Raw genomic sequence first — 14,326 nt, 5'->3', positions numbered from 1 at the left:
CAGTTTTACCAGAAGGGCATTTATGTAACTTCAATATCATATAGGGTACCCCTTAACTAGAGTCTTTGGCTGGGTATAAATTGATGACCCCTAAATCCTTTTGAGTGGCCCCTAAAAACGCCAAGAAATTTTTGCTGTACTTAATTTATTTTATTTTCTTCAAATCTACTGCTTTACATGTACCACGGTGAGTCTCGAATACTCGAGTCAGATTCAATTTCCTGAGTCAGCGACAAGGCCCTCTAAAGAGCAAAAATATCTCATCAAATAAAGATGTCAATTCAGACTCTAAGAGACTTAAACTCCGATCCCCAAAACCAAAAATCACCACCACCTCCACTGATGAGTTTCCTCCTCCTCCATTAGCAAATCAAATCAATGGCATCAAAAGTCTCATCAACAACATTACTCACATTCCTCATCTTCTTAACCTGTCTACTTCTTTATCTCTACTCAACAATCCTCCCATTCTTCAAATCACAAACCCAATCAACACCACCCTTTTCAAATTTCAAGAACAACCCACCACCATGTAATTACTTCAAAGGAGAATGGAAATCAGACCCAAATCGAAAACCCATTTATGATTCAACCTGCCCATTTCACAGAAACTCATGGAACTGTTTGAAAAATGGTAGGGAGAATATGGAAAAGATCAATTCATGGAAATGGGTACCTGAGAATTGCGGTGCTTCTTTTGATAGAATGAATCCATTGGAATTCTTGGAGTTTATGAGGGATAAGAGTATTGGGTTTATTGGTGATTCATTGAATGAGAATTTTATTACCAGTTTTCTTTGTATTTTGAGAGGAGGTGATGATGGGGCAATGAAATGGAAGGGGAAGAAGGGGGTTTGGAGAGGGGGGTATTTTCCTAGGTTTAATGTTACGGTTGCGTATCATCGAGCCGTGTTGCTTGCGAATTACGAGTGAGTAGTTACTTTCTTGTAATTGTGTTTGATTTGTTTTTGTTTTGGATTTTGATTTTGATTTGTGTAATGCATTGCTTGCGGCTAAACAAGGACATTTGAGTAGGTTATAATTAGAATCATGTTTAGGTTAATTTGGCAATGTTCTGTATAGGTCTTTAGCTTAGCTGTTGTTACATTTGAGCTTGAAGGTGTTAGAATGTACTTGGATTTACTAAGTAGTTGAGTAGAGTTAACATTGTGTGAGGGAAAACTAGGAAATTGATAATACAGAATATGGCCACGGAGATTTGTGAAAGTGGTTATGTAATTCACTAGGTATTGAGAAGAAATCACTAAGGATCCATAAATCCCCTCGAAAACCTTGACATATTGTGCATATTGAACCTGACAAACCTGTTTGCAGACCTCAATTCTGATGATAGTGTTGAATGGGGATTAAGTGAGGGTTAGGGTGTCTTGGAGAGTATAATAGATCCAGTATCATGGAGAATTGTATGGGTTGTTGCAGGATGTCATATGATCTACCGGCGAATTGTTATTCACATGTTTTAAGAGGCTTAGTACCTGCTTCTGGACAGGATTATATCTGAAAGTGCTTTTTTCGTGTCTATTTTTATCATGTAAACGAGATGTCTCACATGCTCATGACTGATTATACAAAGGTTTCAGCCAATACCACAGTTAGAACAGTCGAAATATCCCGGACTAAAGGGGGTATACCGCGTGGATGTGGATGTTCCATCAGATAAATGGGCTGACGTCACAAAGTTCTACGATGTCCTGGTGTTCAATACTGGGCACTGGTAAGAAATGCTCTCTAGTTCCCCTGTTTTTGCTAAATCACTAGTATGATTGTGTTGACACGGGACACTAGAAATCGTTTGAGTTGCTAACCTTCAATTTAATCAGTTTGTATCTTCAGTAGTTTCCATGTTACCATATCCTATATAGGACCTCTGTTGATTCTCTTTGGTGAGGTCCCATTAGCTTCAGATGTATGAGTTTAATCAATAATCACTTCCTATGAAATTCTGTTTAGAAGCATGACATTTAGATTATTGTTTGAAATAGGTGGGGATATGATAAGTTTCCAAAAGAGACTCCTCTCGTCTTTTATAGGGATGGAAAACCGATAGTTCCTCCCTTGGGAATACAAAGTGGTCTTAAAGTCGTACTTGAGAGTATGGTATCTTACATACAAAGGGAAGTTCCTCTTACGACCCTCAAGTTCTGGCGTTTACAGTCACCTCGGCATTTTTATGGTGGAGACTGGAATCAAAATGGGAGTTGTTTATTTGACAGTCCTTTTGAAGAAAGTCAGGTATGATATTTGATCTGTTAATCCTAGATTCTTCTACTGTCGATTAGTGCATCATTTAAGAAAAAACATGTAACTGATTACTAGACAGCTTGATATATGGTTTAGCCCCAGCAACGATGGTGTGAATAAAGAAGTAAGGCAAGTGAATAGTTTGATCGAGGATGCACTTCAAGGCTCAGATATCCAGTTACTACCTCTGACTCACTTGAGTGAGTTCAGGGCAGACGCTCATCCAGCGATTTGGTTAGGGAAGAAAGATGCAGTAGCAGTCTGGGGTCAAGACTGTATGCATTGGTGCCTACCTGGTTTGCCCGATACATGGGTCGACATTTTGTCAGCCTTGATTCATTATAATTTGGGCAGTGGGTGATGAAACCGTGGATAACACAGTGTAGCTGGGATCAGTTTAAACTTGCCCATTGAACAGAGGTTAAGAAACAGTTCACAGGTGTTTCTATGGATTTACCTTTGTGGTGCTGGTATCCGAGGACGCAAGACAGGACCTCAATATGTCGATGAATTAAGTCTCGTTTACAGAGTCGTGACAGCAGTACCTAAACAAAGCTACTGACAAGAGAAAATTAGTTGCTCTTTACTTCATTTTTTTATTCTGCAGGAGACGTCAGTTGGTTATGAATCCTGATCTCTGTTGATTTTAATTTGAGCTTGCATTTTTTGCTGCTGATAACTGATCGGTTGCATATACAACTACAACTCCACCCAAAAAAACTAGATGTAACTGCTTGATTTAAGCATAAAGAAGAGTAAAAAAATAGGAATTTTGTGCTATCCTTTTTGTAAGTTGGTGATAGATATCTTAGCATGTTTTTGTTATGCGGTTTGATATGTAAGAAATTTTTGAATCAATTATTTAGTATGTTTCAGACTCTTGCAGCTTTACTTATTTCTTGTTATGTTGATTGGGACGGCATTTTGCGAAGGACAAATATTGTGCTTTCTGCTGAAATGGCATAGTTAATGGGAGTAAGTGACATGGGGAATGGTCAGAAATCAACACTCTTTTGGCTCTGTCAAAGGTGGGTCAACCCATGTTGACATAGTTAATGGCATCCTTCCAAATGGTTTGTGGGCTGGGTTACCTTTAAGTTTGAAATTGCCAGTATTTGTATAAATATCTGATTTGGTTCATTAGGTTTTGATTTGATTACATAATTTTCAGGAGGCAAAATCAGCAATGGAGGGGCCTTAATGCTGTGAGGATAATAATGTAAGTAATCACCAATTTTATTTGATTACAAATTCTTCTTTCTTTTTAGGTCTTATTCTTGTTTAATTGAAATGTTTTTTTTTTAGCAGTGATTACATGAAAACCTCTTGTTCATTATCTCTATAGTTCATACATTAATTAATAGAAAGAAACCACTAATTTCTTTGGTCTTTGTCTCTATAATTGCTCTGTGCATCAGCAGTATTGTTGATTATTAGGTGTTACCAACTAATCTAGTATTACCAACTTGTCTAGTATCATTAAAATATCGTTGATTATTAGGTACTCCATTGGATCACCATTTTGATTAATTGTTTTTATACACTAGTCTTTTTTGTGGAATTTCATAGGTTTGTCCTGGTGCTGATAGGAATCAGTCAAATATGGAGAGTGAAAGTGAACGGAATGATTATTAAATGACTCGATGAATAGACTGAGGTAATTACCAAATCTAATCGTTGGCCAATACATACCTACTTCTCATGCACATTCATAGTCTTATACACTTTCATATCTCATCTCAAGAAAATTATATTCTCTGTTAGTTCTTAATTCTTCATTATCTTTCTATATTTCTGAATTTCATTATGGCTTCGGAAAAGCTTCTTGTTAATGGTGTGACTGTAATCATTAAGAAAATACTACCTGTTATTACTGAGCAGATTACTCTGGCATGGGGTGTAAAAGACGACTTAACAAAGCTTAAGAAAACCTTGGAATTGATTCAAGCTTTAATTTCTGATGCTGAGAGAAAGCAAGTAAATGATGCCACTGTCAGGCTTTGGTTGAGTAGGCTTAAAGCTGTTGTTTATGATGCCGACGATGTTATGGATGAGTTCTCTTATGAAACCATGCGTCGTCATGAAATGGGAAGGAAATTCAAACACAAGGTACGGAGCTTTGTTTCACCCTCTAATCCGATTATATTTCGTTTCAAGATGGCTCGTAAAATTTATGGTATCAATGAAAAATTAGATAAAATTAACGAAAATAGTGTTAGGTATACGTTGAATTCTAGTAGCTCTCATGATGATCAAACTAGGGAGCAACGTAACCGTTTAACATCGTCGATTGGAGATGATTCAATACTTCTAGGGAGGGAAGGTGCAAAATTAGACATAGTTAATATATTGACTGACAAGTTAACAGCATCATCATCATTTGGCATTTCTTCTCAGCAAGCCAAAATTTCTACCCTATCCATTGTGGGTATGGGTGGACTTGGCAAGACTTCACTAGCTCAGTTGGTCTTTAATGACGAGTCCATAGAAAAATTCTTTGATCTAAAAATGTGGGTCTGCATATCTAATGACTTTGATGTTCGTAAGATTTTAAGAAATATCTTAGAGTCCATCACTGAAGCTGCGTGTGGTGACTATTCAAATTCTGATGTTCTGGCAAATCAGGTTAAGAAAAGATTGATTGGTAAATGATACTTGTTAGTATTAGATGATTTGTAGAATGAGGATACCGAAGATTGGGAAAAACTAAAGAATATCCTTGTCCATGGTGTCGTAGGTAGCAACATGTTAGTCACTACACGCAACCAGATGGTTACATCCGTTGTTGGGGGTATGGTTTTTGATTTACAAAAGTTATCGGATGATGTTAGTTGGTCTATCATCGAGAAAAAAGTATTGTCTCAAGGTGGAGAAATACTGACTGAAAAATTGATAGATATTGGAAACGAGATAGCGAGAAAATGTGATGGCTTACCACTTGCAGCAAAGTCTCTTGGAGGAGTAATGTCCTTAAGAAGAGACGAAAGCTATTGGTTGGCGATTTTAAACAATAATACTTTGTGGGATACAAAGGAAAATAGAAGAATTATATCAATATTAAAACTGAGCTATGATAGTTTACCTTCTCATCTGAAACAATGTTTTTCATATTGTAGTTTGTTTCCCAAAGGCTGGAAAATATTTAGAGAAACTTTAATCCAATTATGGGTGGCAGAAGGGTTGATCTTTCTGCCATCTAATAGGGGAGATAGTCTCGAGGATGTAGGTAATGACTATTCTGAGCATTTGCTGTGGTGCTCATTCTTTCAGGATGTACAAAGGGATGAATTAGGTGTCATTCGAACTCGTAAGATGCATGATTTTGTTCATGATCTTGCAATGAGTGTTATTGAACCTTACGAATTTGCAGTTGTCAAGGAAAGTTACGGAAAAAAGAATTTTCAGAAGTTCGTAGTTTACAAATGGTATGTGACGAAGAAACATGGAAGGTTTGCCAGAAGTGCTATCCATTGCAAAGAAATTGCGAACAGTTGTTGCTTTGATGACACAAGAATGCCCACATGTCAATAGCTTCTTCTTTAATAAGCGTTTACGTGTATTATGTGCACTCGGTCTTCCTAGCCGTTCTCCAGTAGCATGACATTTATCTCCTCGTTATCCTTATTCACGGATGGTTGAAATAAGCGTTCGATTCTGATGTATTCGATTTTAGGATTAACGATCATCGATGCTATAAAAGCCAAGGCATCAGCATGTTTGTTATTATCTCTGCATACGTCCCTCTAGATTATGTTCGGTATTTGAGAAGAGTGTTATTTCACTAGCTGTAAGTACTTGTCCATCGTTGGGTCACTTGCATTGTATACTCCCTCGATCTAGAGGACCACTAACCGAGAAGAGTGTTATCTCACTTCCTTCAATTGCATTTCGTTAGCTATCCTTAGAGCATGTACCACCACTTCGTATTCTGTTTCACTATTGGTTGCTTGTACTCTAATCGGAAGCAGTAAACTATACTAGCCCCTCCTGGGGAAGTACATACAAGCCCGATACCGCCACCTGAACTATTGGAAGATTCATCGACAAATATTTTCCATCTTCATGGATGGTTTTCTTTAAGCAAATCAAAAATACATCGTCACGGGGCGGGGAGAAGCCCTGCGCTTACCAAGTTATAAAACTGGGCACAAATCTAGTGTTAACTAATTACTGTTTTTAGAGCATCTCCAATGGAATTTGAGTCTCTAAGAAAACTGACGCCACCTAGGATTTTAGAGACTTTTTTTAAAAAAAATTATCTCCAAGGTGATTGGATGGTTAAATTTTTTTTCAGATTTAGCAATTTGAGTTTGGTTGAGAGTATCTATTTTTAGAGACTCTCGTCCATACCCACGTCATACATTTCAAGGGTTTAAAACTGTTTTTGTGTTAAATATCTTTAGAAAAATTGGATAACCCAGTACATATCCATACTCTGTAGAGGAATTTCCTGTTTAGTCCAAAAAATCCGACCCGGGTTAATCTGTAGTCCAGCGGGAGAATACATTTAATAGCTGGTCCAAAAAAAATTTGAAAAAGCTAAAAATACTAAGCTAACCTTAACAACACACGTGTTAGAGTCACAGGCAGAAAGACGCAGAAAAGAAACCACGCGTCAGTTCAGTTTTCTTCTTGTTTTCATCGACAAACAAGAACCCTAACTATTTTCAGTTTTCATTTTGCTGCTCCTGCACTTTTTCAATCTTCTCTTCTTTTTTAGTTTTTCAATCTTCTTCAGAGAAAACAAAATCCACCAAACCAGATCGAAAAACTAAATCAAAACCTAGGTCAAATCGAAAAAAGATTGAAAGAAACAAGTATTGTGATATGAAATTCTCGAAGTATTGTGATCTGAAATTCTCGAAGTAAATGGTTAAAAAAGATTGAAAGAAACAAGTACTCCTGATTCTCAACCAGGGTCAAAGAATCAGAAGAAGAAATCTACTTGTGAAACCAAATCAAGGAAGAACAACGAATCTGTTAATAAGGCGAAATCAAAGAAACCTGGTGTTTCTGCTAAAACAAGGTAATGCAATCCAACATGTGTACTGTATGATTTTTGATTTTTAGTAGAACCATTAAATCAAACTGTACATATTAATATCCTTCGACACATATTGATATGAGTTGTGTCTTGTGTGTGATTCGATTGTACATATCAATATGTACTGTTAAAAGTACTTACTAGGATATGTACTGATGGTTATATTCAATAGTACATATCGATATTTATTGGCAATCATACTGATGTTCGTGTTGATATGTATTATTAGTTATACTGATGTTCAAAATATCGATATGTATCCAATATGTTCTGTTGGATATCTAGTAGGTACATTTTGATATGTTCTGTTGGATATCTGGTTCTCCATTTTCGTATGGAGCCATGGCTGCTGATGGTTTGCCTGATATAAGTCATTTTGGTGGTGTTGTGGGTTGTGTTAGTGGGGGAGAATCGTATCAGGACCATATGGAGCTGGTGCGTTCAGCTAGTGTACATGGATGGTCCTAAGATCTTCTGACCAGGTCATCATTACCTGAATCGCAAGGTATGTAAGTCTCCATTTATATGAATGAGTTTGCTTTCTCAGAGCTTTGAGAAAAAATCCTCTGTTCTGTACCTAAAATGAAACCAAATTTTCACATTCTTGGTTAAGCCTAAAGGTCATTAATCAACATAGGATCAATGACCATAGTTCAATCACACGATTCTCTCCTTCCAGAGGCCAGTTTTCAGAATGTATGTTGTACTAAATCTTCACTTTGCTATTGATCATAGTTCAATCACAAATACTGAATGCAAGAATGTTTGTGCATCTTCAAGGATTCATGGAAGAAGTTAAAACTATTGCTAGGAGTTCGATTTGGTGAGTATTTTTTTTTTATAAATATGTACTTAGGGAAAGAGTGATTAGTTGATGCAGTACATATAAACTCCTAGCATGGTTCTTCTTGAATATATCCTACAGTACATATCGATATGTACGTTAGGTAAAATTTATTCGTTAGTGATGTAGATGTCGATATGTACAGTAGTTTATGCCTGACATGAACCTAGAGTATATATCAACATGTACTTAGGAAAAAAAGGACTTGTTGATGCAATACATATCAATATGTATTTTATGCTTAAATACAAGTAGAATCCACCAGTAGTACGTATCAACATGTACTGTTGAATACCTGGATTACATTAGTATTAGGTACATATCAACTTATACTACCTTGCAAAAATATGTAATGGAACATATCATTGTATTGAGATACTGGATTACCTTAGTATTAGGTACAGGAACATATCATTATGTACTCGTTGATCCTACACTAGATAATGATATGTAATGGGTGGAAGCAGTAGATACTAGATATTGATATAAACTTATCAATTTGTTGATATGTACTTGTTGACGTGTACTGTTATTACTGTTTGTTTGATACTAAGTTGCTTTGTAATTTATATGTTGATGTTTCTCTTTTTCGCACAGGTCATCAAGTGGTGGAACATGTCGTATCTGGGATGTTGTAGGTACTCACAGTCTATCTTCCAAGACCTATTGACCCCGCAGATGATGAGTTTGTTTCTTCATATATTGACTTGTTTACTAGGCGTTGGGAATTTCCAACTTAAGGGAATATGCAAACTCACCGTAGGAAAGAGCAATGACCCTTCATCAAGCACTGTTATGCAGAGCCATCAAATACTATGGTGTGTGTACAATGCAAACGGAACTGTTTTGTCATCAGAAAAATAAATTTAAATCCAAGACATGAAGACTTTAAAGTAGGCCAACATTACTGACAGTGGATATTCATATGTATTGGTATGTACGACGTAATTGGGTTAGGTTTTATTTGGCAGTACATATTAGTATGGAAATTTGAAATCTTATAATGTAAATGATGGACTATGTTGCATTCTTTGCATTTTTCTTTTCTTTTTTTTGGTTTTTTTCTCTTAACTATTATATGTAGAGTTATATTGATGTTCTATATTGTCAGTATGAAAACTGGAAAAAGAGTAAGAAGCCTTGAATACGGGCAGTACATATTTGCATGTACTGTGAAAGATGATGCACAATAAGAAAATTGGAACTTATACTCAGAATTTTTTTAGAGCAAAAGGGCAGTAATACTATAAATTATGTGTCGTTAACAATGATAAGAATTTTTTCATTAATAAAACAAAAGATAATGCAGACAATTTGCACCATGGAAGCGGAGAAAAAGGCGTAAAATTATCCCTGATATGAAAGCCTTAACCAGACCGTGGAAAAAATATCGTTTTAAAACAACTCTTACTCAGAAGTTACATGTATTTTTACACTTATTGGAAAAAAAGAAATAAAACTGATGAGCCGACTAACAAAATACATCCTCCTTGGAAACACAACAAGTATAACATGCTCAAGTCTATTTTGTTAAGAAGTATATAATGCCACCAATAATAACTAGCATGAAATTCTGCCAGATGAGCCTTCTTATTCTTTTTGAGTGTGATAATCTGGTTTACCCTATTCAGGAGTTATCTCTGCTAAAGACAAGTGTGGTTGCGCAATTCACTGGCACGTAGAACCTGTTTCTCCAGCTGATGACACACGTCAGGTAAGTATTATGCCAGATGAGCCAGCTGACAAGCCTTATTCTCTTCGCATTACCCTGTGTGTGAATGTCATGAGAAAAATACTTAACCTGATGAAGATTGATTTTGGGAAATATAAAAATGAAAGGAACTTGTAATAAAACTCAAATACAAACAAATTTTTTCACATAAACGATTTGTCATTGTTTACGAGGGTGCGCTGCCCCCTCGACCCCCGTCTAAATAGACCAAGGCAAATGATGAGTAACCCTAAGGAAACCAAGGTTCTTGTGTGCGGTAACCATGTTTCTGTGTGGATAGTGAGTAACCCTGATAACATACTTCTCATGAACCTGTCAGCAAAAATTAACAAGAAAAGTTAAAACCACAATCAAGGGGATTTAGATATTTTGTATGCATATTTATTGGTAGAGAGAAACCACAAGAATGAAAACAGAATATTGCAGTACATATACACATGTACTGAAGAAAATAAGAATGGAAAGCCTAGTACATATTAATATATGCTAAGTAAAAACCCAGTACATAATGATATGTACTTAGTTAAAACCTAGTAGATATCACAGTACATATACACATGTAACATAAGAATATAAGAATTATTGAATGGGTCATCTTTGAGATCACTTGTTGTACCAGTAGCAAAGCAAGTTGTATTTCCTCATGATCATTAGAATCTTTGTCAGCCCCATCCACAAGATCCTTAGATTTTATGCAATCTAATGGGATGATGTCCCCTATTTAAAATTTGCCTCAACAGCATCTGCAAAAAAAATGGCACATAGTAATGAATAATGAACATCTTGGGACCATTTCTTCTTTTGTCAGATCAGAGGCATTGAGCAAAAATCTAGTACATATTCATACATATTGAGTGAAATTCACTGCGTGTAACATATATATTAAAGAAGCTAACCATATTTATATGCTCAGAAGCTAACATATATATTAAAACCTTAGTGCATTTAAATTTTTAGTTAAAACCTATTGATATGTACTAAGTAAAAACCTAGTACATACCGATATGTACTTAGTTAAAACCTACTAGTTATCAGAGTACAGATACATACGTACCGAGGAAAACAAAATATGTACTGAATTTTCAGAACATGATATGTTGATGAGTGCTAAAAAGTGCATATTTCTATATATTTTTCTTGGCATTTAACTCATCTTTTGTGCATTAATTCTACATTTTATCCCATATTCTGTATTTTCATTGTTTTCAAGAATAAATATTTTTCTTACTTAATTTTGCATTTTTAGGTAATAAATAAAGTATGGATGAATTGCGGAGCGGAATAGAGCAGAAAAGTAGTGAAAAGCCGGGAGGAGTTACGCAAGGAAGCCGCGAAGAACGTTGTGCATAAGACCAAGAGGCTAGGAATGGGATTGAAGAAGAAGAATTGTCCTTAAAGAAGATATGGGATTGGCATACCCAAGGCCCAAATCCCTTTCTCAAACCCATTTCCACTATCCAAGCCCGTCTCGGATTTCAGCCGTCAGATCGAAGCATTTCAGCATCCTACGGTCGCTCCATCATCGCACATCAAACTCCGAAGCTCCCGCTTTACATCGCAACGCCCATCTCCATCTTGGGCCGTCCTTTTCGTTGCATTCCTCCATCCGACGGTCGCTACCCACAGCCTCCCATCTCACCGTTGGATCCACCTGCCATCGTCACATCCCACAGACCAGATCGCGAAACGTCATCCCTCGCTGAAACCGCTCAACACTACAGTACCAAACACCCTACACCTCTACCAAACGCCCCCTACCCCAAACTCAGTCGACCTCTTTCTTCTCCACCTTACCCTGCTGCAAAACCACCTCTCCCTGCAACTGTCGCCACCACCTTCTCCCTGCCACAGCCACCCTAGTTCCGCCACCATCATCACCCTATCGACCAACAACCAAAACCCATCTCCCCCCTAGCCCTCTAGTTCCCTATTTTCTCACTTTTTCACGCTTCTTTGCCTGAATCCCTAGGCGTGAAAAACTGATGAATTAGGTAACCTAGAGTTGCAATTGGCGCATGAGAAGAGGTCAGGGAGCAATTACAAAGCATGGGTCGACGATTTCAAGTATCAATTTCAAAAAAATTAGGTAACCCTAATTCAACTGATTTTTGGGGAAGAACCCTAATTTTGTAGTTTTGGGAAATTGGGTCTGTGGGTATAAATATGTATTGTTGGGTTGTGTTAAAGACATGCCTGGGCTAGCCAGAGCTTCACCCAAGGGGCCTGGAATAGCCAGTGCTTCCAAGTTCTTTTCAGTTCATGTTTTGAAGTCAGTTAATTTCAAATGTTAATTATGTTTATCATGTTTTAATTTCATGTGCTAGGGTTTAGATGAAACTCTTGATTTTATGTTAAGATAGTTAGTAATTTGTCATTGTTCTTGTAGTACTACAAATGAGTTAGGACTGCTAGTAGCCATTTGAACAAGCAAACCTGTGATCAGCTGTGCTGTAGAAAGACAGCTGATGCTAGGGGTAAGTAAGTGATAATGGTTAAAAATTCAGTACATTAGAAGGATTGAGCCCAAATGCCTTAGAGTTGATAGATTAAGTGGTTGTGCAAGTAAACCTGTGATCAGCTGTGCTGTAGAAAGACAGCTGATGCTAGGGGTATGCTAGTAAAATTAGTTGATAAATCATCCGTTACAATCTTCCCTGAGATGAAACAAGAACATGATTGATTAGGATCTGCCTTAGTTTAGGATCAAGAAGTAGATTCAAAGACCCTAGTACCTTCATTCTTTACTTCACTGCCTTTGGCTCATTGCCATTGTAACTGTCACTATCTCACTGCCACTTGGTTACTTGTTTAGATAACTTTAGCTTAGAAAACTTCAATAGCCCCCTCCAAGTCCCTGTGGACAAACCCTTTCTTCCCATCACTAGCTACAACTGACCATGTGCACTTGCAGGTCAGTTTGTAGGTTGTTTTCAAAACCCACCAAGTTTTTGGCGCCGCTGCCGGGGACTCGGTTAGCGGCGCTGTTGTTGTTTTTTTTTTTTGAATTTTGATTTTGTTGTGTTCTACCTTTGTTTGGTGTTCTCTGCATTTGTTTGCTGGTGCAGGTCTTGTTGCTGGCTATCCTTTGCTAGCTAGCTAGCTAACTGTTGCCTGTTGCTAGACCTTTCTTAACCTTGCTGCTGAGCTTGCCAAGCTGCTGGGTTGTAAGAACTTGACCCTTGTTGCTGCTGCCCTGCCTGCAAGCCCTGAACTGAACCACCTGCTGCTGCTGATGCTCTTGTGCTGCTGTGGTGCTCCTCCTGGTGCCAGGCCAACTGACCCTGTGCACTTGCAGCTTTGCTGAACCAAAGCCCAACTGGGCTGTAAGCTGCAGAAGGTGAAGAAAGTGAACCAAAGCCCAACTGGGCTGTAAGCTGCAGAAGGTGAAGAAAGTGAACCAAAGCCCAACTGGGCTGTAAGCTGCAGAAGGTGAACCAAAGCCCAACTGGGCCTCAGAAAAGCCAAAGCTTAGGATGATCCAAAGCCCAACTGGGCTTTTGCAACCTAACTGAGCAGCTGGGTTGTGCTTAAGCAAGTAAGCCTAAACCCATTAAGAGAACCCAACCTGTGGGCTTCCATTTTTAATTTGTGGGCTTGTAATAATTTTTGTTTTTCTTTATTTTTTTATTTGGGCTTGTAATAATTTTTCTTTTTCTTCTTTTTCTTTTTTTTATGGGTTTGTAATTATTATTGTTGTTTTTATTTTCTTTTATGGGTTGTGCTAATTTATGCTAGGATAATTAAAAAAAAAAAAAAAAAATTTACTTGCTCCCAAATTCAAAAAACCAAATTTTATTATGCTCCCACATTAAAAACCAAAATTTTTCTTTTTCCCATCAAAACCAAATGTCTCCCGCCAAAACCAAATTTTTCCCAACAAAACCAAATTTTTCCAAAAAATCCAAACCCATTAAAAACCAAATTTTGGGCTTTGTAATATAGTTACTTAGCTTTTGAGCCCAATCATGTCTAGATCTTGGTCTACAGTTGGGGAATACAACAAATCCCTTAGAGAACTTGCGTATGGACAAACCTCACGTTATGAACCTTCCACAGACCATGATGTCAATAGTTATAGGAATTATTATGGACATTTTCAAAGTCCCGAGCCTCAATACATGAACCCTAATGACTATTCACACATGCATCATTCGCCACAACGTGAAAATGAACATTTTGCTAGTGCCTCACTCACACAATCATCTCTTGTGGATCAATTAGAAGCTCGAATCGCAGCTTTAGAAATGCAATCACATGAGGAATCTGTCACATCTAATTTTCTTAGGCAACCTAAAATCTATACATGTCCCGCATGTGGTAGTTTAGACCACCCTGTTGAGAATTGTCATATTTTGCATAATTTTAGGCAATCTAGAGAAAATCCAAGGTATGAAATGCCCATAAATTGTGAGAATGGTAGTCATTGGGACCATAATCAATCCTT

At 37.3% G+C, this 14,326-nt stretch overlaps 2 protein-coding genes across 4 annotated transcripts; both read left to right on the top strand.

The window, feature by feature from the left end:
* Positions 1-296: 296 nt before the first annotated feature.
* Positions 297-9,251, top strand: LOC113324340 (protein trichome birefringence-like 12). 3 transcript variants are annotated; one of them, XR_003347926.1, is made up of 8 exons: positions 297-929; positions 1,595-1,735; positions 2,004-2,253; positions 3,195-3,335; positions 3,434-3,481; positions 3,832-3,919; positions 4,144-4,371; positions 8,748-9,251. XR_003347926.1 is itself a non-coding variant. In XM_026572659.1 (4 exons), the coding sequence occupies exons 1-4, from the start codon at positions 379-381 to the stop codon at positions 2,621-2,623; spliced, it is 1,224 nt and encodes a 407-aa protein (XP_026428444.1). In that variant the 5' UTR covers positions 297-378; the 3' UTR covers positions 2,624-3,040. The 3 variants fall into 3 exon arrangements, 2 of the variants coding, with proteins under 2 accessions (XP_026428444.1, XP_026428452.1); XM_026572659.1 differs by lacking the exons at positions 3,195-3,335; positions 3,434-3,481; positions 3,832-3,919; positions 4,144-4,371; positions 8,748-9,251 and adding an exon at positions 2,342-3,040; XM_026572667.1 differs by lacking the exons at positions 3,195-3,335; positions 3,434-3,481; positions 3,832-3,919; positions 4,144-4,371; positions 8,748-9,251 and adding an exon at positions 2,359-2,522.
* Positions 4,382-5,524, top strand: LOC113324355 (putative disease resistance protein RGA3). The gene has a single exon (XM_026572673.1). It carries the CDS (start codon positions 4,420-4,422, stop codon positions 4,912-4,914), a length of 495 nt encoding a protein of 164 aa, XP_026428458.1. The 5' UTR covers positions 4,382-4,419; the 3' UTR covers positions 4,915-5,524.
* Positions 9,252-14,326: the final 5,075 nt, after the last annotated feature.

Source organism: Papaver somniferum, chromosome 1, assembly GCF_003573695.1.
Source record: "Papaver somniferum cultivar HN1 chromosome 1, ASM357369v1, whole genome shotgun sequence".
In the NCBI taxonomy this organism is placed as follows: Eukaryota; Viridiplantae; Streptophyta; class Magnoliopsida; order Ranunculales; family Papaveraceae; genus Papaver; species Papaver somniferum.
This window is presented reverse-complemented; position numbering and strand designations above follow the sequence as displayed.